The sequence below is a fragment of the Pleurodeles waltl genome, chromosome 6 (genome assembly GCF_031143425.1).
Source record: "Pleurodeles waltl isolate 20211129_DDA chromosome 6, aPleWal1.hap1.20221129, whole genome shotgun sequence".
Classification (NCBI taxonomy): Eukaryota; Metazoa; Chordata; class Amphibia; order Caudata; family Salamandridae; genus Pleurodeles; species Pleurodeles waltl.
The window spans coordinates 694,077,267-694,104,673 of NC_090445.1; the positions used below are offsets into that span (position 1 = coordinate 694,077,267).

A 27,407-nucleotide genomic window follows, 5' to 3' on the forward strand; every position below is an offset into this window, starting at 1 on the left:
GGGACGGATTAACACCCCCTCCAAAGTTGTAATCAGGCCCTAAGTGGCTATGCAGCGTAGGTTATTTGGAGTGGTGGATGGGGAGGGTAAATTGCTGGCTTGGCTGGAGAGAAAAGAGACACAGTAGATGGGTGTCCAAGATAGAGACTAATAGTGGGGTTGGGGTGCATGAGGGGCGATTGATAGCAGAGGCTTTTGCTGAATATTACGCTGCCCTGTACTCCAAAACCACATCGGCCTCCGCTGTTGACACCTGGGAACTACTATCAGATATCAGTCTGCCGACTCGCAACCATGAAGTTAAGGAACTATTAGAGCATGCAATACCACAGGGCGAAATATTGCAAACAATAAGAGACCTGGCCTCGGGTAAAGCCGTGGGGCCTAATGGGATACCCATGGAATTATATAAACTTACTGTGTCTACCACTGCGCCCCATTTGCTGGTGAGGTATGGGAAAACAGGATATTGCTCTACGCCGACGATGTTCTGCTCTATATCTCGGAGCCGAATTCCTCCCTGGACAGGGTAATGCATACTCTTGTGCTCTTCCGTCAATATGCTGGTTACACTATTAACTGAACAAGTAAATGATTTATATATTATATTGCCCAGCCCCACGTCTCCTGACTGGTTGCGGCACACAGATCATTACGGAAGGGTTTCGATATCTGGGTATTTACATAACTGGAACACCCACTAGCTTTTATGCCCAGAATTTAGAGCCCCCATTGCGATGGCTTAAGGGGGATGTCGCGCGATAGAGATCCCTACCACGGTCAGTCCTGGGTAGGGCCTCTTTGTTCAAAATGACGGCCCTACCCCTTTTTCTCTATATACTTCACAACACCCCGTATCCGGTTCCACCCTCGTACTTTTGAGCCATAGACCAGGAAATACGTACACTCTTGTAGGATTGGTGGATGGAAGGGCAGTGGGGGGAGGCTAGGCTACAATAGCTGTAGCCAAGCTCACAAGAAGCTGGTATGAGGGAGGCGTAGCTTTCCAGATGTGTATAACTACTATCGAGCTGCCCAACCCACGACTATTATTCAGTGGACCTTTCTGCCTGCATCGGAGCCAGACTATAGAATGGACAGAGATGCTATGCAGCCAGGAGGGGTTCTCTGGGCCCTGTATGGTGGACGAGGGGCGCAGACATTCCCGGTTCCGACAGCACTTACCCTAACCCTCTGGCATGAAACACTGAAGGTGTTGGGGTGGAACAATGTAATCACACAGAGCACCCCCTTATGGGAAACCACAGCACTGGGCATGCTGGCAACACAGCCTGGATTTAATAAATGGGACCTCATCGGACTCACAAAAGTGGGGGACCTGTGGGTGCGGGGAGCCATTCTTTCCTTCTCAGACCTCCAGGTGGAGCTCCAGTTGGCCCAGACAGCCTTATCACTACCTCCAAATCATACATGCACTCAAAGTATTACCCAGAGGGGAGGATCCTCCAGAGTTTTCCCCACTTGAAGATTTTACTATCCGAACACCTACCTAAAATGGCAACGTTTCTCATATATCATAAAATAATTAATAACCTACCAGATGTATGTAAAGACCTGAGAGTACGCTGGATACAGGATTTACGAGAGTTAGATGAAGATGATTGGCAGGAGGCCTTAGCATCCCCTAGCGAGGTAGGAACGTGAGCAAGGTTCCAATCAGTACATCTGAGAGTACTCCACAGGCGTTATTACACCTGCATTACCCTGGAAAAAATGGTCAGGGGAGCTTAACCCTTGTGTCCCCGAAACTGTGGCTTACACGGGTCATTCTATCATATGCTATGTGAATGTCCAATGATACAGAGATTCTGGTCCGTAGTAGTATCCTGTTTAAATGTTGTTTGTGGAAGTACTATAGAGCCTCAACCCAAGGGGTGTGTTCTAAATAAATGGGAAGACTTAGACCTTGCACACATGGATCAGATATGGATGATGTTGAGATTAATAGTGGTAAAGCGCAATATAGCACGTGCCTGGACAGCCTCTGGCCCACCCGAGTTGGAGGACTGGAAACGTGACCTAGAATGGTGTATGTTGGCAGAGAAAATGATTTATGAAGGTAGGGGCTGCCCCAAAAAATGGCTCAGGGTAGTGGGGGGGCAGCAGGGGAGTGGAACTCCTACAGGGGAAGGCTGTGTGCATTGGCAACAGAGGAGGGACCCGAGGAGTATAGAGCACCATAAACATTGGATGGTGAGAAGATGTGGACACAGGAAGGGAGAGAAATTGAGGGAGGGTCCTGTGGGACCAGGATGGTGGGAAATGGTAATGACTAATTGTATTTTGACTAATATGATGGCTGAGACTGCAATACACACGTGTTTTGTTTGTATTTCTAATAAAAATACTTTTTTTTAAATAGACTGTGTAGTTGCTCATACGCAGTGGGACAGTGTCCATGACATACCATTCATCCACTGGATTATAAGAACAGACTAGCTCAATAAAGTTTATACGAATAATCCCAACATGCAAAATTTATGGGACATTTGTACAAAGAAACTGAATAAATGTAAGAGAAAGGAGGTAATTTATGGTTTAGGAAGTGAGCAGACAGACCTGTGGAGTGGTGGGGCACTGTCTTTGTGAGCCCTACTGAAACCTGCAAAGCTGACTGAAAGTTCAAACTTGCTTTGGTGGACATGCCTTTGTGTACCAAAAGTGGTTCTGCCTTCACAGAGCCAAACAATTTCCAGGCAGACTGCTCTGGAATTTTTTCTGATTAAAGGAAAAACTTACAAAGGAGGCACTTTGCTTCAGAAAAAAGAAAAGGAAATGTCAAAGAAGTTAATTCCCTGCACGACAGGCATTTCTGACTCAGATGGCAGACTTGGGAAGGAAATATCTGGGTTGGAAACTGAAACCTAAATAGGAAAGGGCCTTCCAATGCATTGCTGCTCAAAAATGCTGGCTTAATGGAGGAGCCAGCTGGGGATCTGGCAAGGAAAACCTGGAGGCTGCTCTGCTTATAAATGAGGTGGGTGCAATAGGGTGGGCAGGTTGCAGAAAAGGCAACAGACGACTACCATACAGATCTAACAGAAAGTCAAAAATACTCTTTGCTCTAGTGGTGTGCACATATATACCCTGGAAACGTATTCCTTAGATATCCGAAGGACTGAAGAAAAAGGCAGAATCCAGAAAAAAATGAAGCTGCTCTGTTAAAAAAAAAATTCATTAATTGGTGAGGAAGAGCCCTGGTGTCTGAGCAAACAGGTAGGACCCAATAGCATTATACTATCCCAAAAGCCATCGCGCTTAGGGTATAAAGATACTAGCATTCAGTCAGCACTAAGAGGCCATAGTAGAGGTTATGCAACACAACATAAATCCCTGAAACATGAAATACTTTTCCTGGACTGAAAAAAGTTTATGATTCCTTCTGGCATACCATAGACCAGTGTTGTCCAACCTTTTTATCGCCGCGGACCGGTAAATGTTTGATAATTTTTCCGTGGCCCGCTTGTCCCATTGTGTGACAAGCGGGCCACGGAAAAATTATTAAACATTTACCGCCCGCCACAGTGGGGCGGCCCGGTGCCGATTGATCCACGGACCGGCACCGGTCCACGGCCCGGGGGTTGGGGAACACTGCCATAGACGGTGCTATAATGACACAATGCTTAAAGTAGTGGCCAGAATTCAAACATTTTAAGGGGTGAAATAATATACTTATTACTCTAACTTTCGATTGTTTGAGATAGCCATTGTATTTTTCATGAATATATGTCAACACTTCATATAACAAATCAATCAATCAATCTCCTCTGGGCCCCAGAAAAAAAACGGAAGAGAGGGAGGATACAGAAACAGTGGAGGCTGATAACTTTGAAAGTGGTGGGGAGGAAAGTTACACACTTCTATACCTATAAGAAGAATGCATCTCTGCAACATGAGTTTTTTCTGCAGCATACCACTAAAGTTACTTGAAATTCGGAATTCTTACCTTTAGAGGCAGTCACGCTCCAGAGAGACCATCCCCAGCCTCTCACTGCCTGGATGCTAAAATGAGATTAATGAATCCGGGGAACATACGGCACAAGCACTTCAACCACTGCTCTCATGCGTCTTCTAATACTAAACAGCACAAGAGCAGTGCTAGGATTGGCTGGCACATGCAAACACAATGCTCCATGTATCACTGATGAGGCCAGGTCTCCGTTCACGTAGGTCAGCGGTAGCCTTGAATGTGGAATCCTGAACTGCACACCAGGCTGGCTACAGCAAAAACACTGGGCAATCTGGCATGCACACTTCAGAGAATAACTGCTACAGCTAGTCATCCTACCCAACCACTGAAAGCCAGGAGAGAGAGTTCCGTAGCCTGCACCATAATGAAGGAAAGTTAATGGAGGTACGGAGGAAGTATTTATATTGGTTTAAAAAAAAAAAATGAGCCTGGGAGGTAGTGGCTCACAGTAGAGGTTCAATGCCCCTTTGCTATTATGAATGAGTCACCCCTATACAATCCACCTAGAGGCGAACAGTGTAAACAAAAATGAAATTCCTGAGGCATAGCTAAGGCACAGTACAGAAACTTGCCCAAGACAGATAGGAGTAGAGGTCCTTTATTGCTGCCATACATGGCAGGCGGCATAACAGGCAGTAAGTATGCAAGTAGTTCATAGAACCCGTTTGGGATCCAGGTGTGCGCTATATTTATAGTCACTAGTAAAACTGCATCAAGTGTGTATGAATTAAACTAAAGCGCAGCACAAGCTTTGCAATATTTTTACTATGAATTTGGTTTATAATTTATTTCAAAGCCATCCAGGTATAAACAACATGTCACTCTATGGAATGTTGGTGCTGATCTCCTAACAATTTTTTTTCCAAATGATGTCTTGCTGCACGGTGGGGCAGCAATGCCATCATCAAGTGACAGGGAAGGACAATGCACCCATACCTGAGAAGTCTGCAGTGGCTGTCTTTTGCTACAAGAATAGAACTTAAAGCACTGTTACTATTACACAGGTCCTTCTAAAACAGAGGGCCTGTACTCGGTCTCAGAGATTTGCTGATTAATTCTGATAAGAGAATCATTATCATTAGAAGCTAACCTCTTGCAAGTGCCACAGAAAACAATACGGGTAAAGGATGCAGAAAAGTCTTCATATTAAGTGTGATGGCCCTGCATTTCACTTTGTATTTGGTAGGGCCACTTAGCGGACAGTGACTTGAATAATACATTAATATTCGGGGCAACCATGCATCATAGAGAGAAAAAAATAAGATCAATGTATACAAAGCATTCCTATTATATACAGAAACCTGAATGACTGGTGAGTATTAAGGGCCACACGTACAAAGCGTTCTTGTGATTGCAAATGGGCCTATTTGCATAATCGGCCCATTTGGGAGCACAAAAAGGCTTTTTTGAATGTACAAAGCCCTATTTGCAATTCAGTAACCTATTACCGACTCACAAATTGGGTTAGCAATTCGGTATTAGGAAGGGGAGTGTTTAGGGTGTCCCTTCCTAATACTGAATCGCAGTGGTAGGTACGAATGTTTTGCGACTGAAATGCAGTTGCAAAACATTCGCATTTTACCACCTACTTCAAGTTGGTGGCAAGCCATTAGCAAATGGAAAGGGGGTCTCCAAGAGACCCCTTTCCCTTTGTGAATATGAGCAGGCAGTGGTCCACTTCAAAGAAAACTTTAAACTGTGTGTTTTTTTAAATTCCCTAAATGCAGCCAAATTCCTTTAAGGAAAACAGGCTGCATTAAAAAAATAAAAAAATAAAAAGAAAAAAAAAGATTACTTTATTTAAAAGCAATCAGACGTGGTGGTCTGCTGACCCCAGCAGGCCACCATCCCTGTGATTTTAGCAATTCCCAATAGGTCTCAAACTGCGACCTACCTCATTACTATTCATAAGGTAGACCTATTTGTGAACCACTGGTAATCACAAAATGTTTCAAAGGCATATTTGTACATTGGTGATTACCAAATAGTAAATCGTAAAATCTGCTATTTGGTAATCGCAAACGATTACCTTTGTACACATGGCCCAATGTGTGCTAATCAATTGTACAGAGAAGTAAATAATACATGGCTACTAAAGTGATCTGCCCTCTGTGCAGGAATCAGCACAATCTGGATAGCAGATGTGCCAGTTTTGTGTAGCAACCGAACAGTGATTAAATAGTCCTGTCTACTGAGACCGGATCAGACTGATAGATGTTAAGTATAGTAAACATGCACACAGGACCCTGAACACCTACTAGATACACACTGTAATTATCCAATGGACAGACAACTTAACAATCAGTAAATATCTATTGTAATGGTTCAATGAACAAATTGGTGGCTATTTAGTGAAAGGGCCAATGGACAGAGAGCTGAACAGTCAGCCAATAAATATTGTAACTGACCATCCTGTGTACAAAGACTCGAAAAAGCAGTGGATAATTAAGACAGAAATCCCATATACAGAGACGTGAACAAACAGTAGATAACAACGGTGCCCATCCCATGTCAATAAACTTGAACAGTCAGTAGATATTTCACAGGCAGCACATATTCAATGCATGAGTAGATGCCCATCACCGCCTTATCGATATTTAATTGGGATCCTAGAGAGGATTTCGCCAGGAAGCCTAACTTCCATTCCCTTTGGAAGATGATCCTTCACCCTGAACCTACTGGATTCCTACTGATATTTGCCTCCACACAGACTGTCACAGCTGCCTGGACCTGCACTCATGCCACTGCATGGCTTCCAGATGAGTCGGCTCATATTGTGGCTCAATTTACAAGCACAACTCATTTTCATAACACCGCCATCATAAGAGAGAAAACAATACAGGGCCTGAGGGTTCATAAAGTCCCCAAAAACAAGCAAGCTGCCTCGTACTGGAGCTTTAACTTCAGAGGGATGATGAAAGGGATGGGGGGCTTCGGTTGAAAAACCGGGAATCAAACTCAACTAGAACTGGTGGACATGGAGGAGGAGCAGATGCCTGCAATGGCAACAAAAGTACTGAACACCACAGTGGGTAAAAAGTTAGCAGCCAATTTAAGGAGGCCGTTTAACTTCTTCCTTCTCCTCCACCCCACAAATTGCAGAAGCTAACCCTAATAAGCTTGCTGGAGGCACAGGTGAAAATAGACCGGATCTTGTATGGCTACATCTATGTACAAAATAAATAAAATTAAGTTATGGCTGCCTATTCACAAGGCTGTGGGGCTGGTATGTCACTTGACACATCTCTTAATGTGGACAAATGCTGAAGACAAAGAGACATATACAACATGCATCTCTTCGGAAATGGACCAAGCGTTCATAGTGACAATGTCTGTCCCACTGTACAGCATGAAAATCTCAACTACTCCCTATACAAATAAGCAACTGGGCTTCATGTATAGGACGGTCGCACCTAGCCTGGTAAATATCCGACAACGAAATGAGACAAACGGTTGGGGCCAGTGTCTGACGTGGAGCAAGCCCAATGATGATACATGAGGGCCCTTGCTTCTGAATTTACACATACCGGAGACACCCTATGTTCTTTGTGTCATCTTGTCTTTTTTGGAACAGTGTACTTTTTTGACTGATGCATTATGAATAGGGAGAATGTACACTGGACCAGTTAATCTCCCAGTCTCTCTTTCTTTTTCAATATCACAGTGGAGAAGCCAAGCCACCCTCACCTGGACAGACCATTCCTTTGTTCTCTTTGACCTACACCTCAACCACCTCCAAAGAGACCTGGTTCACAGAACTTTGCACCAAGACAGCCTCTCACACTCCATCAACAATTTCCACTGCAAAGTGCAATAATCCAAGATAATTTGCTGCTGAACTGTTTGTTAGAGGCTGCACAGTCAGACCGCCCAAAAGGTCATTAGAGCCAAACAGTTCTCAATCAAGCTACCTAAGAAAACCATAAGTGACTCTAAACCGAACATTATATTGGTGAGCACTTGATAAATGCAAATTATAGGTCACTGAAATAGACAAAATACTGTAATTTCTACTGGCACAACATGTTTGTTTACTTTCTGTAAATATACAATATATATTAAGTGGTGTTTGTGGTAGCTAATTGATACAACTAAAGACAGCTGAGGCTCAAGTCATCTCTAGAAACTAGTCAAACTGAATCTTATCTTGAAAAACAAGACCCATTTTGTCTCATCCACAACGGACGTTTAAGAGATGTTACGCAAGTAGAAAGGAGAGGCGGTAAGACAGCTGATAAGATGGGAGGCAGTACCAGAAAACTAGGAGAAACTGAACTAGGCATTGTGTAATTGGACTGCTTGCCCCCACAAATATCCTGGGCACTACTGTTATTAACAGACACTGAACTGTGTTGATGTGTTCCTAATTTCAAATGTGCTAGAGTCATTATACAGTTTGGCAGTTACGAGTACCTAAATGGTTCAAGTACATTGGATGCGTGAAAGGTCAGGGTGCAGATTAGGGTAAGGCCTGATCACCTTGTGGCTTTGTTGGCTGCAGGAGCTTGTGCAGCTTTAGAAGAGGATGATTTCTTCTGATGGGCCTGCATTCTTAGGGGATGGCTTGCAGAATAGGCTTAACAAATGAGAGTGGGCTGATGGAGGCAGTGTTGTCAGAATCCTTCGGAGGCTAAGGAGCAAACAGGGCTACCGGACTTCAGCCATGTGTGCGGTGAATGTTTTCCACTGATATGTCAGTGTCCATCGTACTGTGGCACTGCAAAATGGGTCAAGTTCAACCCCTTCATCACCTGACTCTGTCTTAGCAATGGCAAGAAATCCCAGGCTCCTCAGGAGTGTTGCAAATTCAGTACTCAAACACCTAACAGGGCAATAACAGAATGTCTAAACCAGTGCTTTATTTTGATCTGAGTAAAGTAAAGTACTTTAATCTATACATTTAAAACGTAATACTTCATAGAAAACTTAATACTTCGCAGCACATAAAACAGGTGCAGTTTCTGTAGCGGCCCCTGGACTACCACGCCTTGTATCCTGCGACACCTCACCTCTCTTCCCAGTGTTTGCCAACTGTCACCTCTTTAGAAAGTCTAGATAGGATTCCTCTATGTAGCGAGTATCTCTCAGATCAGTATCACGACTTAGGTGCAGATTACCCTCAAGATCAGTTCTTAACAATCAGTGCCTTTAGCAAGTCTCAGTATTTAAAGTCTCACCAAAGTGCAGGCCTTAGAGTCTGATTCCACTGGCAGGGGCATGTAGCACATTATGCTTCACTCAGTCTTCCTTCAGCTGGAGAACTCAGAAAGCACAGAATGTCAAGTTGCAGGTGAGTCACACTTATGCAGATTTGCCAGGCTGCCTCCCTTTCTCAGCAACCAGAGATATAGCTTTTACTAGCAAGGTTAGAATCCAAGTGATGTCTCCTCACCTGTGGGAAGCAGACTGCCAGGCAGACACCAGCTTTAGATGCACAGCAGTTTCTGAGAAGTGTGCAGAGCTCTCCCTTAATTGGTTGAAAAGAACTTAGAACAAGTGGGTCAGTGGTCCATAATTTTAAACAAGTTAGGCAGGAGGGGATTGTGAATTCTCAATCCTTATTTTCAGAACCGGTTTGGGTTAGTTCTCTTGTCAACTAGTTTTCCAAACTCTTCAAGACACAGCCACTGTGCAGATTAATGCACCTCACTACAGGGTAGTCTCCAGCCTTGGGCACCCACAATCAATAGTGGTGCAAAGAGGTGTGAGATTTCTGCATCTAGATCAAGAGCCAAGCTGACAATGACTAGGAAAGAGACAAAAGACTGGCTTCACCTAAAGGACCCACATCACCATGAACAACAAAAACTGCATTACCGCCCTTTGCACTCACCATCTACCAAATGTCAGTGCTCAAAAAAACTAATCAGCACAAAGATCTAAACACATTTCTAAAGAAGCCCTTTCGCCTCATTCCCCACTTCAATGCCCAGATCTACTTCCTCCAGCTTTAGGAATCTCAGCAATACACTTTCACTGCTGGGAAAACAATCTTACATCAATCTTGTCCACAAGAACAGGTCATGGGCTTCCAAAATGGAATCTGTAGGCCACCATTACTCGACTCACTCATACACACACTGTATACTCCACAAAAAAACACACACATAACACACACTTGGAATGTTAGTGCATGGATCTGGGCAACAGCATACACATGATTTTTTAACATGTGAGGGTCAATAGGCCTCCACATTAGGGACACACATAAAAGGTCTGGTCACAATTACTTATTAACAAAACAAAGTAGGGTGTCAACACTACTCTATATGACATGGAGCGAAGTTCCTCTGTCAGTTAAATAAGGCTGCTTTTGGTGCCCCTCTCTACTACACAGGGCAGGTCCAGGACCTTGGACACAGTCATAGAACTTTGCCCACTCACACTAAATTTGCATGAGCCTGGGGCCAAAAATCAAATCCAGGGCACCAGATGCCCGCTGTTGAGCGCACAGTGCAGGGGAACATGACTGTTCACCAAGAAGGGGACATTCCCGGTCAAATAGGGGTGCAGGAAGCCATGACATGTTTAAGGTAATAGAGGGAATAGGATGGTTTGAGTGGCTAGAGCGAGGATAATTATGTAGTAGGATAATGGGCTCAACAGCTTAACAAAACCAAAGTGAAAAAGAAAAGCTATGTAATACACAGCCATATATTGCCTTCCTAAAAGAGGCATGCTTTTCTTATTACGACTGACCATTGCATAAGCAACTGGGATTTCACAACATCATGTACTCAAAAGAATTTTAAATCCACTGCCGTAATCACCATTACCTTGATTTGTGCATTTTAAATCTGACTGATTCTTATGATTGTTTGGTAACTACGGGTCTTGAATCTACCCTGGAAGGAAACAACTCACACTGTACTCACTTCTACAGTTGCAACACTGATGGGCATGCAGTATTTTTGAGTTGTAATTATGACTTTGGCAAAGAAGCCTCAATGATTATCGATTGTGGCAACTTTTATCTTTGCTTCTATTCTTGCTTTGACTATTCATATAAATCTGTTAACGTATGAATTGATGTAGGTCAGCTTGTATGCAGTTGTTTAACACATAAGCACTTAGGATTCTTGGATGCGGTATTACAGGGATAAGGCAGGTTTCAAGTTTTACTTTGCATAGCATGCCCATTATTTCCCACTATATGATTTGCTTGCTCCAGCATCCACTCTAGATGATTTAGGGGCTGACTTGGAGTTTGGTGAAGGAAAACACTCTGTTGGGAAGGCAGAGGACATCGCCCCTGCCATCCTGAGGGACTTCTGTCCACCAAATCTGGAGTTGTCCGCCATGCCTGTGAACAGCCATTAAAATGGACAGGAACCGCTGTCATGGTGGTTCCTGTCAATGTTGCACAAGTTTGACAGACTGCTCCATCAAACAGGATGGCCAGCTGTAAACATTTACACAGTTTTTCATAAACAAACTCCCAAAGAGAGAGTTTATTTTTGAAAAATAAATACAACTAATAACCCCTCCCACACCATGGAAGTTTTCTCCCATAGTATGAGGATTTTTTTTTTTTTCTTTTTTCAAACTCTCCCTCAAGTCTGGTTTAACCCGACGGTGAAAAACAAACAAAAAAAGAAAAAAAAAAAACTCTAACGACCCTTATGCTATCAGGCTGTTGGACCAGCATGTAGGCAACTGAGTCGGAGTAGGCTTTGTCATCAACATATTGTTGGTCTGCCAGCTGATAAATCAGGCAGGCAGACAGTGAGATTAGTGTAGATGGTACTCCATCACCTTTGTGATGGAGTACCATCTTCACCAAGCTCTACATCATACCTTTAGTCACTCTACTTCCAAATCTGGTATTTGACTATGCACCAGTCATATCAGAAATTACCAAAATCAGGAGATAGAAGCCATCTATACAATACATCAGGATAGCATTTTATTGGATGAAATGGACTTTTACGCTAGATAGAAGTATGACAATAGGAATGTTCTATGAAGCTAAGAAGTCTGGAACACAATAAAAGTCTATTTACGTGGTCAAATTACTGCCTACTTTGCTAACAAAAAAAATCAAAAAAAGAAAATCCAAGTGTAAGCTTGAGCATGGTAGTTTGATGTGCAATTCATCCTGAAAGGCAGAGTGGAAGCTTACATTCATGTCAAATTCAAGCCTGATTAAAGAGGCTCATTATATCCAAAATAACTCCTCCAAGTGGTTTATCAACGTTTGGAGGATTGTGAGCATGGAGAACCTTTGGGCAGATATTGTCTCTATGTTCAAGTGATAAAGTAGGTAGTACTGCATGGTATTTTTTTTTATTTTTTTTTTAACTCAGTGGTGCAACCAGTGGTAGTACCCCTAGAGATAATAAAGTTCTCTATAAGGAGTACTACATAGAATTATATCCCAAAAAGTCTGTATTTGTGAAGTGACTGTATCCTGTATGTGAACACATATGACTTCCTGCTTTAAGCTCTGACCAAGCTGAACAGCTTGCTGCCCTCATTCTAACATCAAAGATTCTTAATACAGCAATGTATTTATCTTACAGGAAACTTTGGGCGAATATGGGATTCCTCTGAAGACATATACGCTATGTACTTCTTTACTGGCAATCTACAAATGGGGGATGTCTGTAGGTACTCTGTAAGCTATATGATAACAGACCAAACAGACTCAGAAAAGGCTTTTGACAGGGTTGTATGGTTTCTAGACACTACTGCCTCGCTTCGGTATGTGCCAGATACGTGCAAATTATATATATATATATATATATATATATATATATATATATATATATATATATATATATATATAGTAAGGAATTCCAGCAATCAGGATCTGTTGCATGGGGCACTTATCTAATAGTATCAGGATACAGAGGGTGATTTGCCCGAGATGCTCTCTATCGCCACTACTAGTTACCTTAATTTTAAAACCATTTCTTAGTAAGCTACTTAATAATCCTAATATCCACCCAGTAATTCTTGATTAACTGCTGAGTAACAGTGAAGTCTATGCCACTGATGAGGCCTTCATGCAACAGACCCCTAATACAAATTTGCTCAGACGCATGTTGGTTTGGCACTGTATCAGGTTACCACATAAACGTGGACAAGACTCAAATATTTGGAACCCCCGAGCAGAGGGATAATTTACCCTAGAAGACCTGAGAGGCTAAATTGTTAGGAGTCATTATTTCTATGGAAATGAGGAAAATTGTATGTGCTAGTTTTTAACCTCCTCCTGATACAATATATCACATTAATGAAAAAAAGGTTGCTTCTAGCAGTCTCTATTAGTGGTTGTAGCAACATTACTGAAATGTTGAAGATGCAGAAAGTGTTGTTTCTCTCATGGCATCTTGCTGCACATTCCCCACTCAATCTCTTAATGCCAAATTCAGATGTATGTAGATGTATCTCAGCCTATCACAAACCCATCTGTCCTCACAGCAACTGGCAGGTGAGTCATACCTCATTTCAGGTAATACTACTGGGAACATCTGGGCAGGCAAATGTTTAAGCTTTCAAGGGGACAAGTTAAATCACCAGCACTCTATACTTTATTTAGCAAATATGCGTTTCCTCCTGTACCATTTAATGAACTTACAAAAGGTGAGATTTAACACATGGGGCTATGGCTGGAGAGGGAAAGACAATTGCTTGGTGTCTTGAAATCACTCATATCCTTGAGGATACTCCACTTTGGCATAATAGCCTACGTCCCTCCATATTTGGTGATTCGGGCTGCATGGAAGAAAGCTGGGATGATGTAATACTTGCAGCTAATGTGACAATGCAGCAGTAAGATTGAGGTGGTCAGACACCGTATTCTCCCTTCCAAGGGCTGTCCAGCACCAAAAAACATCCAATGGTAACAATGATATGCATTAGGAAGTGGGTTTCTAGTTGGCAGAGCTACTTTCTTGGTCATAAAACCTCCATAATGGCTGGTGGTGGCAGTGTAAAGACACATGTACCCAGGGCCTGTAAATTAAATGCTACTGGTGAGCCTGCAGGATGGTTTGTGCCACCCAAATCAGTAACCCTGTAAACATGACTCATGCCTGCCATTGCAGAACCTGTGTGTGCAGTTTTAACTGCCATGTCGACCTGGCAAGTTAACCCTCTTACCAGGCCCATACATTTCCTTTTAATACATATGTCACCCCTAAGGTAGGCCCTGGCCAGCCCAAGGACAAGATGTAGTATATTTAAAAAGTAGGACATGTGCTTTGAGGTTTTACATGTCAAGGCACTTTGTGCACGCCGTAGTGATATTTGTTTTACTACAAAATCCTCGAAATTCAGGCAAACATAACTGGGACAAATAATTCATTCAGAAAACCTGAATCTGTTATGGTAGCTGTTCCCCAAGCTCTCTTGAGTTTACAACGTTTGTGGTTCCTTTGGTTGAGGAGGTGGCTTCCGTCTTCTCAAGATGTAAATCAGGATCTCCTTTGGACCCGAATCTTCACCACATTTTGAAATCTATTGTGTAAATTATTGGCCCAGACGATCATGAGCTGTTTACTACCTTTCTTCATGCAGGGACATTAACGGAGGATTAGAAGCGAGCTCATGTCATCCCTCTCCTCATAAAGGCCAATGCAGACCTGGATTTTAGACCCATCTCCTTACTCCCAGCAGCGGCAAAGGTCCTGCAAGGATTGGCTAATCAACAGTTACCGCCTTCCTGTATGACAACAACCTGCTTCACCCCTCTCAATCGGGGTTTAGAGCCCCGCACAGCACCAAGTCAGCCCTTCTAGCGGTCTCTGAGTCCATTAGGTTTAGCTTGGACTAGGGTCTCAATGTGGCATGATGTTAATTGACCTGTAGGCAGCTTTCAACACTGTCGATCGTAACACCTTGCTGCCTAGGCTAGAGCACTTGGGAGAGTCTGCACTGCACTGAACTGGTGGAGTTCCTTCTTGGCGCAACAGGAACAGGTGATCTGGATGAAGCCTTCTGCTACAGAGGTGGGGGGAGTGCCGCAAAGCTCTTCCTTCAGTCCTACACTTTTTAATATCTGTGTGTTGCACCTGGCATATTTGGGGGAATCTTTTAAGATCGGAGTCATCTCATACGGGATGACACCCAACTCCTGCTCACGCTTGATGGGGACTCAGAGGCCAAGGGCAATTTTGCTGGCAGTGTGAAGGCAGTATTGGTATGGTGGAGGGACAACAAATTGCAATGTAATCCTGAAGTTATATTGTTTGGTCATGATCCCCTGCCAGGGTGGTTCAGAGCATGGCTCAGTACTGCTCCTCCTCCACCCCCACCTACGATGGTGGGCCAGAAATGTAGGGGTTGTTAGACACCCAGTTTTAATTCGGGGTCCAGGTGTTTGTTGTAGTTAAATCTTTTTGGGATTTCCTGCATGCTGAGAATATGCTCACATGACGTTGGTGAGATTTTTGATTCTCTCTTGGCTGGACTATGCCAGCGTTCTCCATTTGGGTCTGCCAGATTACCTGTCCCAATGTTTACAGATAATGCAGAACAGGGCAGTTCGCCTTCTGTTTAAAATTCCCCAGTGCTCCGCAGGGACTCCATAGAGTGAAAAGCTTTGCTGGCTGCTAGTGCGGCACCACTTAGCATTTAAGGCTCAGACAATCGTTCATCAAGCTTCCCACAACAAGGGGCCTCGCTATCTCAATGAGACAATGAAGGAATATCACCTGGCGAGACAACTTTGGTCCAGCAACACTGGTTTAATTGTGGTCCCACATTTCTAAAAGCTATGTCCTGGAGGTTCTTCTTTTTTGGTCGTAGCTGCTAAGCTGTGGAATCAACTTTCCGCGCATATAAGGTCCATTACATTGGAAGACCAAAAAAAAAAAAAGTTAAAACATCCTGCTCAAGCAATAAGGAGTATCTGTCTTGGTGCCCTGGTCTCTCTAACCTGCTCAGTACCTAGTGCCGGGACACTCTTGTTGAGTAGTTGTGCTCCTTACAAGAAGCCCTCATTCATTCATGCAGTGCACTTTACTGGGGATTTATAAGTAAATTAAATATGCAAAGTGTGGATAAGCCAATGTTACCATGTTCAAGCAGAGAGCACACGTACCCAAGCCCTGGCTAGCAGAAAGTGCCCAAAGACCTAAAGCCAACAAAAAACGAATCCAACAAAAACTGAAGGGAAAAGGCTAAATGTTTGGGGATGACCCTGCAGAAGGGGCCTAGTCCAACAATATGGAACACTGGATCAGTGCCTAACTATAGGTTATTGTGTAACACATCTAGGTAGGTACTCTAACATGATTTGAATGAAGAAGCTGCTGAATCACAAGAATGTATTAATAATGTATTTACTTATCTAGATTTGGCTGATATATAAAAAAATGGAACTCACAGTATTTAGATTATATTGTACTCGCAGGAGTTCGTCTCTTTATTGCTATAGAGAAAGTGGACCAACTCAAATCCTTGCTGTTGCACAAGAGGCATAGATCATTTGCATACATCTACTTGCCCTCTCTTGACTCCTCACTCATGACTATTGAGCATAGATTTTCTTGTTTATCAGCTATGTTTGCCAAATTAATATTCATCGTAGTGCAAGTATTTGCATGTTTGACTTACTTGGACATGAAGAGAAGCATACCTATGCTGTTTTCTTTGTAGCAATTGCAGTGGACGTCAATGCATTGCTAGGAGAATGGCTGATGGATCTTTAGTGTATACGTTGATTGAATGCTATTACTTGGACCAGGTTTGCCAAACCTGGCCTAGGATTATTCATGAACTCCGGAAAGACTGATTTTATACACGGAGTGCTTCATAGAAGAGGGACAAATGCTGGGACTTGCTTTAACAAATACACAAAAAAACTGTGAAGAACCATGTATTAAAACACCCTACATAGTTTTTTGCAGGTTTGATCTGTTAACGGTATGATTTCATTGTTTTCTTTTTTCTCATCTATTTTCTGTATAGTATAAGTGTTAACTCATAACTATAAATTCTCTTGGATGTCAATAAAAAAAAGTCAGGCACTGTATACTTACCCATGCCCCTCATCATGGTTTCTTCCTCAGTGAATGTTTCTAGTGGGGCAAACGCAGTTTCATTTTTGTAGACTTTAGCTGCAGCTCCCGACGAGAAGCGCTTGGAGAGATTCGATACAGTTCCTGACGTGGTAACCCAGCGAGGAATAGATCTTTTCAGGGTCTGCAGAGAAGAAAATGGAGCCATAAACATGACTTCCAAACACCCAATAAGATGCTGCATGAGCAGGATTCATGTACTTTTGAAACAACGGTCAATTCATCAAAATCAGAGAGGGAGAGAAAGTGGCCTTTCATACACTTAAAAAACCGAGGACGTCACAGGTAACATCAAATGGCCACTAAACTAGAATGACATCACGACACGTTTACTGATGAAATCACAAGAAGCTGGTGACCATAGTCCTACAAATAGCTGTAAACATAAGTGATTTAAAAACTGTACCAAAAAGTGAATAAATGCACGTTTTGCAAGGGAGAGAATTACACTCTAGACAGACATTGAAGCACTAGGATACAAAGACACGAGACCAGTGCTTAATTTGAGCAATAAGTGCCAGGGCCCAAGGTTGTGCTCAGAAAACTGTCACCAGGCACTATCGAATATGAGTGTGCTGAATACCAAGACTGAGTAGTCTTGATTCCACCTCATGACTCTTAAATGCACCACAAAACACCCCCTGCCTCTTATTTCACTCTTGCGGGTTCCTTTTCCTCCCGCCTTTAAACGGTGGTCACTGGTTTTTCATTTTTCTCTTCCTCCTCCTTTCCCTCGTGTGTATTTTCTCTCTTGCATTTGATTAAAGTTTGCGGAGGGAAACTAAGCACCGCTACCCAAACACGAGTGCCAGCGGCAGCCACCTGTAACCACGTGCTCACATTAAGCCCTAGACGAGATAGGAGAGCATCTGGACAAACCAAAAGTGTACAATGGTGGAACATTATAGTTGATGACATAATGAAATATCTGTTATCAGTTACTGTGCCACAAAAACACTGCCAATTAGTCCTATGTACTAGGGGGATAGGAAGCTTGTGCAACAATGACCATGTCCACCTGATCCTGCGTTGCAAAAGACTCGAGACACTAGTTCATATGAAAGCTCAAAATTATAGAGGTGACATTTGAAACCATGAAAGCCATATATAGAGTCCATGTTCGACCAACAACTCCATAAAAAAAGGAAAGGCTAACAAGCAAAAGACAAGGAAAAGGAATAGTATATGTAGCAAGGGAGCTAAACAAATCAGCAGTGGGCAATTCAAAAGGACACCTGTTACACAGACCCTTTTAACTACAGGAGCCCACAAATAGTGACAAAACTGCTACAGGTCATGTCACCACCATTTCCAGGTCATGGCTTTCCATGAAGAAAGCATGGTTTTCTGGGAGTGGTGCCTGTGAATCACAATGGAACAAACTATCTCACGAGTATTAGAAAAGGAAAATGTTACTTACCCAGTAAGCATCTGTTTGTGACATGTACAGCTGTAGATTCACATGCTCTGCATACTCCTGCCATTTAGTGTTGGGTTCGGAGGGTTGCAAGTTATTTTTCTTCGAAGAAGCATTTTCGAGTCACAGGATCGAGTGACTCCTTCTCAGTGATAGTGTGCATGGGCATCAACTCCTTTGTTAGACTGTTTTCCCGTAGGCGGGAGAGAAAAGAGTGTAGAGGAAGTACAGAAAAATAGATGTCCATGCAAAGGTAAAAATATACATATAAATGTATAAAGTATCTGAAAAGGCCACAGGCGTCCTTAGAGGAGGGAGGGTGCATGTGAATCTACAGCACTACATGCCACGAACAGATGCTTACTTGGCAAGTAACATTTTCCATTTGATGGCATGTGGCTGTAGATACATAAGCTCTGCATAGAATTCAAAGTAGTCCCTCCATGAAAGCGGTGGGTAGCCTGTGGGAGTTGCAGCAGACTGGAAAGTGTTCTTAGTACTGCATTGGCTTTCTGGTGTGCAAGTACATCTAAACAATAATGTTTCATAAATGGATGTGCCTTACAAATGTCAGCTATGGGTATATTCTCAAGGGAAGCCATAGTATAGAGTGTATTCTGAGAGCGACAGGAAGTTGTCTTTTTGCTTTAGCATAACAAGTATGAATACATTTTACTATCCACCTAGTTATGCTGCGTTTGGATGGATACTGGATTGCCTTTATGAAGTAGTAAAAAAGCTACAAAGAGCTGTTTAGCCTTTCTGAATTCTTTAGTTATATCAAAGTAGAACATTCATGCGCATTTAATGTCTAAAATGTGAAGGGCTCTTTCGGCGACTGAGTCAGGCTCCAGAAAGAAGACTGGTAGCTCAATGGATTGATTAATGTGGAATTGAGAGACCATTTAGGGAGGAATTTAGGATTAGTGTGAAAAACCACTTTGTCCCTATGAATTTAGAAGAATGGTTCTGCCAAGGATAGGGCCCGGAGTTCACCAACACATCTGAGAGATGTGATAGCAACTAAAAAATAAACTTTCCATGAGAGGTACTGAAGAGGACATGAGTGAAGTGGCTCAATAGGAAGTCTCATGAGCCTGGAAAGGACAATATTCCATGATGGTGCAGGAGGCACTCATGGTGGAATGACCTGTTTAAGGCTTTCCATAAATGTTTTGATCACTGGAATTCTGAACAGGGCTGTATGTTGTCTGTTTTGTAAAAATGCGACTACAGCTGCAAGATGTAAGCGAATGGAGGTGTAAACTAAATTTGCTTTTTGTAGATGAAGCAAATAGCAGACAAGGTCTTTGACAGTGGTTTTAATGGGATTAATGTGTTTGGGTTGACAGTAGCAAACAAAGAGTTTCTACTTTGCAGCATAACATGCTCTGGTAGTGGGTTTGTGACCTTCTCTAAAAATGTCCATACAATCTGCAGGCAAACCCAAATAACCAAACTCTATGACTTCAGGAGCCATATCGCAAGGTTGTGAGATTTGGAGTTTGGGTAGACACCCAGACTCCAAATCTCACAACCTTGCGATATGGTTCCTGAAGTCATAGAGTTTGGTTAGACAACCGGACCTTCGTTTTGAGTGAGAAGGTCCGGCCTGTTGGGAAGCTTCTTGTGGGGACTTCTGAGAGGTCCAGTAGTGTGGAAAATCAGGGCTGCCGCACCCATGTGGGAGCTGCTAGGATCATGTTGAGAGATAACTGCCTGATACGTCGAACTAGAAGTGGAATGAAAGGGAGAGGCAGAAAGGCATAGGCAAATATCCCGGACCAGCTCATCCATAGAGCATTGCACTTAGATAGAGGATGTGGGTACCTGGAGGCAAAGTATTGGCAACTTGTGATTTCTGCTGTGGTGAAAGGATGTATTTGAGGTGTTCCACAATTCCTGAAGTATTTTTGAAGGACTTGTGGGTGGAGTTTCCATTTGTGGACTTGTTGCTGCATCCTGAGGAGCAGGTCTGCAAAGTCGTCTTTTCCTGGGAGATACTCTGCCACTACGTGATACGGTGGAGGGCCCATTCTCATACTGTCCGAGAGAACTATGATATTTGGAGCGACCGTGTCCCCCCTTGTTTCTGAAGGTTGTTAACTGCTGTCATGTTGTCTGTATGGACTAAGACAACTTTGTGAGAAAGGTGATGAAGAAATGCTTTCAGGGCTAAAAATACTGCCTGAAGCTCGAGGAAGTTGATGTGTAGGAATTGATGATGGGGATCCTACTGGCACTCTAGTTCTTGAAGGTGAGCACCCCAGCCTGTGTGTGATGCAGGGTCCAGAAAAGGCTGCCCTTTCAACAGGTTGGTGGTGTTCCACCACTGCAGAGAACTGCAAGTATGGTGGTCTAACACTAGATCTTCCCAGTGACTCTGTGATTGAGCCCACTGACAAGACAGACACTGCTGTAGGGGACGCATGTGGAGTCTGGCATGGGGAATGATGGCAATGCAAGAGGCCATCAACACTACCAGGCACATCATAATCCTGACAGTGTATGATGAATTCTCTCGAAACCGAGGGAGGAGAAACTGAAAGTTGGGCACGCAAGCCAGTTTGGGGGTATGCTATCCTCAATTTTCAATAGAGAATAGCTCCTAGACAGGGCTGTATCTGAAGAGGTTGAAGGTGGGATTTCAGAAAGTGAAGTGTGAACCCATACTTGCGCAGAAGGTCCACTGTCATCTCAGTTTGACATTGGCATTGTGATAATGTGCTAACTTAGATGAGGCAGTCATCCAGGTAGGGGAATAAGTGTATGTTTTGTCTTCTGAGATGTGCTGCTAAGCACTTTGAAAAGTCGCTGGGAGCTGTGGTGACTCAGAAAGGAAGAACCTTGAACTGGTAGTGCTTGCCTGCAATGACGACTCCGAGTTATTTGCGGTGTGCAGGGTGAATGGGGATATGGAAGTAGGCGCCCTTTAGATCCAGGACCATCATAAAGTGGCCCTTTTGTAAGAAAGGAATAACATCTTGAAAAGTAATCATGTGAAAGTGTTCTGATAACATGTAGTTATTTAAGGGCCTTAGGTCCAAAATGGGCCAGAGAGAGCAGTTTTTATTGGGAATGATGAAGTATAGAGAGTATACTCCTGTTCCTGGTTCCAGTAGCTGGACTAGCTTGATGGCCGCTCTGAGAAGAAGGGATTGCACCTTTTGTTTGAGAAGGTGTTCTTGATAGATCTTGTGAGAGCGCGGGAGAATGTTTGGAGGAGCGGTAAGGAGCTCCAGACAGTAACCATGTTGGATAATGGAAAGGACTCACTGAACCGAAGTGATGTTGAGCCATTGTGTATAGAAATTTTGCAGTCCCCCTCCCCACCCCCGACAGGTGTGGGTGGGGGGTGGGAAGACACTGTTTAGATGATAATGATGTAGAGGTACAAGTGGTGGCGCTCTTGCCTCTACCTTAAGTGTTATTACCCATAGAGACTCCTCTGTAGAAGCCGTGTGAGGATAAGCTGGAAGGCCCTCTGGCCTCAGAGGTGGAGACCTCTGTACTTGTTGGTTTTTAACCACCTCTGAATGTGGGGTGACGAAAAGTACCTCTTTGGGACCAATGGCTTTTGTGGTGTCCGTGTCTTTTTTAAGCTTCAAGGGTGATTGGAGGGCGAAAAGATGATCCTCAAAGGGCATATTGAGTGCCGCTTGTTGTATATCTGGTTTAAAACCTGGGCATCGAAGCCAGGAATGTCTCCTTGCTAGTATGCTGAAGTTGATACCGTGTGCAGCTGTGTCAGAGGAATATAGGGCACCTCTGATAGAATTATTACTGACTGTCTGCCGCTCTGTGACAATCTGTTGTCCCCTTTTTCGGTGCTCATCTGGGAGATACTGGAGGAGCTCCTCCATCTCATTCCAGTGAGCCCGATCATACCTCGCAAGTAAAGCTTGTGAGATGGCTATGTGCCAATGATTGGCTGCTTGCGCAACCACTCTTACCTTCGGCGTCAATCTTTCTGCGCTCCTTGTCTGAGGGAGAAGCGTCTCCTGTGGCCCGACTATTGGCCAGTTTGCGTGTAGTGGTAACAATAGAATCTGGCAGGACCTGTGATCTTATGTAAATTAGATTAGAGGGAGCAGCTTTGTATTTTTTGTCTACTCTAGGGGTGATAACCCTAAATTCGACTGGTTCCTTAAAAATGTTGTCTGCATGACGAAGCATGCCAGGGAGCATGGGGAGGAACCGGATGTCCCTATGTGTGGACGTTAGGGCATCAAAAATAAAGTCTTGCTCAATGGGGTCCTTGTGCAGCTCAACATTGTGGAATGCAGCTGCTCAAGCTATTACCTGCAGGTACGATGTGGCATCCTCTAGTGGTGAGGGTTGTGCAGGGTATAAATCCGGATCTGTAGAAATCATGGGATCAGGGTCATGTGTCCCATGGATCTAGGTCCTGCTATGTGTCACCAAAATTTCCCCCAGTGAAAGGGGAACACTGTGGTGTTAAATCTCCCGCAGTAGGAGAGGAAGGTGAATGAGCAGGGTTCGGGGGGTGAAGGAGGTGGTGGTAAAAAAGATTTTTGATGAGGAGGAAGAGGAAAAGCCTTCTGAATAGTAGTGGTAGCTCAGTCCTTGGTCTATTCTGGAGGTGATGAAGTGTCCAGAGCCTCCTGAAAAAGGATAGTTTCCTCTTAAAAGGTTATGAGGGGGGTGCAATAAGGCTCCCTGTACCCTCCTGGACGTAGAGGTGGCACTGACGAGCATCCATGGTCTCCAAAATGGGTTCACCAAGATGATGTGGCTGAAGGTTGACTGGAGTCTTTTGGCTGCGAAGACTTTGAATCCCTGGTTTTCGACACCACAGTTTTCGGTTGTTGTCCCTTTGTCAGGGCCAAAGTGGAGTTTTAACTTGTTCGGCTCAGTGCCGAAGTGGTCCGTGCGGAAGGTCGGATGGAAGTAGCAACAATATCACGAACCGGAGATGTTGAGGTCGATACCAAAGATGATGTCTTCGCCTTGGCAATTTTCAGGCCTTGCCAGAGGGTGGAGCATCAAAGTCTGTTTTATGGATCCGGCGATGGACTGGTGGCAGTGGTGGTCCAAAAACCTCAGTAAGGGGCTTTCTGGAAGTCTTAGAGGGGGCAGGAAGGGCCACAACACTCATGTGATGTGCCGATGTTACCTCATGACTTTCGATATCTGACTGAACGTCAGAGACTTGGATGGAGAAGGTTTCCTTCCGTTCCAGCTTCTCCTAGGCGTGCTCCTACATAAGGATGTCCTGAGTGTCTTCTGGAGTGTTGTGGGCCATTTCTAGTCGACAAGCTCTTCAGTCCTGAAGGGACTTTTTCATTCTGAAGGATCTGCAGGTATCGCAGGTGGCTTCTTGATGGTTGGGGGGAGAGGCACAGGTTACACACCAGATGTAGGTCGGTGTGTGGGAATTTTGAGCGGCACAGAGGACAGAATTGAAACAACATCTGTTGCATTAGTGCAGCATAGTGGTTGGTGCCACGTGCTGAGGTAGGCCCGAACACGCGAGAGGCCCCAGAGGGCATGCGGTCGGTTCTCGGACCAACATAGTGAAAAGAGTGCAAGAATGTAAGAAAATGCAAACAAAAAAAAATACAGTTGATGGAGCAAAAGACGGAAAAAGGGTTTCAAAACCGGAGCAAGGAGAAGACAAAGCGAAGAGACATGACCGAACCCTGTGGAGGAGAGAGAACAATCTAACAAAGGAGTCAATGCCAATGCACACCATCACCGAGAAGGAGTTACTCATCACGAGACTCGAAAATGCTTCTTTGAAGAAAAACAACTTGCAACACTCCGAACCCAACACTAGATGTCCGGAGTATACAGCGCATGTGTATCTACAGACACACATGCCATCAAACATAATGGTTTGTGACATCCTGAGGCAAGACTAGAGTTCATTTTAGGAATATGGCCCCTGTACCTGAATGAAAGGTGAAGAAGGCTGGGTGCAAGAATGGCTAACCAATAACCCTTTAGGTGGTCTGCATTTACTTTGATCCATTTACATTGCATGACATTTACTTCCCTGCAATTACTTCACCATAACCTTTACTATGTTGGAATTGGTTGCGACCATGGCATCAGAAAAGCAACTTTTAAGTTATGGATAATTCAGTACTAAGGGTATTTGTAAATGTGCTGTTAGATTTATGGTTCAACTACAGATATTACCCTAAATGAAGAAAAAAAATAAAAAAAAATGAAGGGTTAATTTTAGACTTCCTTTATTAGATTACATTCAATTTGAAATAAATCAATATTTGCAATTAGGTTTAAGATTAGTATGTAATAATTAAATACAATGAAATTAAGCACACATTTAACTAAAATAGAAAATTACCACTAAGGAAAACATGTTTTATATTTATTTTAATGTAATTTAATGTTATTAAGGATTACGTTAAGAATCTAATTGAAAGGAAATTATTACTTTTAAATTAATGATGGATGGCATTATGATTCAATAAGGTTATTTTCTAATTAATAGTCAAAAAAGGGTACATTAGTGTTAGTATTAATTTAATAATAAAACATTTAATTTAAGGAGGCCTCATGTTACAATAAGGTAACATTTTAATTCAAACAAAATAATTTAATACAATTTAGACTGGGAGTCAGTATTAATGATAATTAAAAATAAGCCTCCACAAACTACATAAAGCAAACCTATCACACATCACACATCAAAACTCAGCAGTCCACTGCAGACATATGAACAGAATGCACCAAGGAGATAGGAACACTACACATATGATCCAGCTGCCCACAGGATGCACCACTGCTGATTAACAAGTATTGACAAAGCCAATAGGGTTGGCCTCTGGGAGCTGCTGGCTTTGCTAATGCTTTTTTTTGCAATGCTGTACTATGGAGGGTGGGTGGGAGAGGACAAGGTAGGAAGCTGACAATGAAGGGTGAGCAGAAGCGGCGGACGAAGCAGGCTGACAACTGAGGGCAGTGGCTGATGAAGCAAGCTCATAATAGAGAGTGAGCAGGAGAGGCTAGGACAGCAACCGGATAATGGAGGACAGGAGGGAAAGCATAGATAAGCAAGCTGACAATGCACATCGGGAAGCAAGCTGACAACAGAGGGATGGTAATGAAGTTGTTAATAAAGAAGACTTCAGAACGGTACTAGAGATGGAAGTTTGTATTTTTATTCATGCTTTGAGCCAAAGGCCAGAGCTGAGCGACCTATAGGAACAGGAGTCCATCAGTAATTATAAAAGGCAGAACTTTGTCTCAGGAATCTTTGGTAAATGACTGGATGCCTCCACTGCTCCATGAGACACACAGCACAGTACAACACGTCAGTTGCAGGTCTCATTGTTGTCTGTAGTAATTAAATCTACTACAATCATCATTTGTAGATACTTTTATTGACCTTCAGCCACATCCTTGAGGTATCCTCGCCTGCTCCGCTACTCTGGAATAACTGCCATAACAGCGCTCCTCAGAATCTACAGATTTTCAATATTCTGCTGGGCACCACAGCGAAAGAAAGACCAGGCACGAGGACAAACAAATTACAACATACCTCCTTTCTTGGCAGAAACATATAAAAGATGGGTTACAAATTAAAGTAAAACTAAATATAGCAGTATTTTCATAACCTAATCACAACCTTATATGAATTAAACTTTAAATGAATTATATACAATAATTTATGAAAGTTTATGATGAAACTAATCTACCAGCATAAAAATTGCAACATTTAAATTATTTCATTACATAGTCAGAAAATGTGGTGGGCATACGGTGTTGTCTACTCCCTTGCTTCCTTGTACTTATCCTCTCTTTGTCACTATTGCTTCCTTGTGTACTGACTTCCATTCCTCTTACACGTTCTTCCAGAACACCTCCTCTTCCCCTTCTCATTCATTACATAAAACCACTACACTTTAGTTTCTCTTCACTCTTATCTTTCCACTTTCTGCTGCACTCAACTTTCATGCAATACACAGCTACTCTTCATTTGTTCCATCTTTGCCCATCCTTCAAAACCACATGCCATACATAAACTGCTCGCACTTCTATTGTGTTGGAGAACTTGCTAGCTCCATCACCTCTTCTTCCTAACTTAATTTTCACAAAATCTCCTACTTCTGTCCTTCCTTTATTGACTGCTTCACTTTTATCGTTCACTGTTCCACTCTCCCACATTAACTGAGGTAATAATTTTGTTTTAGCTTCTCTTCCTCTCATTCTCTTAAACAGCTTCTCCGCTGTTACACTGTTTTCTGTGGTAGTATACACCCATATGACATTCTCCACTGCTCTCTTGGCATCCTTTCCGTTACTAATCGCCATCTGTACGGTACCTTTGATCACACGATTCATTCACTCAACCATACCATTTCCTTGTGGACTGGTGCACGTTTTATTCCATGGGTCTTCATAAACAGCTGCATGGCAGTGGATGTAAGTTGTGTACCATCATCAGTTATTAGAATTCCTGGACACCCTTTTCTCATAAAAAAGTAATTTCAAAATTCTAAATCACACTTTTCTTTGTTATATTCCTCATGAATTCAACCAATACCCACTCGAAAAAAAATGTTCCACAACCATCCCAAACCTATTACACTCCCCTTAATATTCCATGGGACCTGTAAAATCCACACATACTTTCATCCATGCACTTCCATGTTCACTCAACTAACCCATATCTTCCATTCCCACTCCTATTTTCAGACATTTCTCACTCACTCTACACAGCATACACCTTTCCACCCAATACTTCACATGCCCATCCATTCTTGGCCACCAAAATTACTCTATGTTTCATTGTAACCATTGTAGCCATTGCCCCAAATGGCCCTTGTGCTGAGATCAACTTCTTCTTTAATCCTTCTTGGGGCACATACTTACATACTTCAACAACACATTGTCAGTTCCTCCTCTGCTACGTTCCTCCTGTACCTTAGCATAACTTCTTAAATAAGGTCCTAAATGTCCTTCTCGCTTTCACCCCTCA

The 27,407-nt window shown here is 43.1% G+C and overlaps 1 protein-coding gene across 3 annotated transcripts in view; it reads right to left on the reverse strand.

Annotated features, from left to right (window-relative positions):
* ACADSB (acyl-CoA dehydrogenase short/branched chain) overlaps positions 1-27,407 on the reverse strand; it is a 179,725-nt gene that overhangs the window by 135,015 nt on the left and 17,303 nt on the right. For all 3 annotated transcript variants that reach the window (XM_069239142.1, XM_069239141.1, XM_069239143.1), the window contains exon 2: positions 16,981-17,143. In XM_069239142.1, the coding sequence (XP_069095243.1) occupies positions 16,981-17,143 (163 nt within the window). The remainder of the gene's footprint in view (positions 1-16,980; positions 17,144-27,407) is intronic.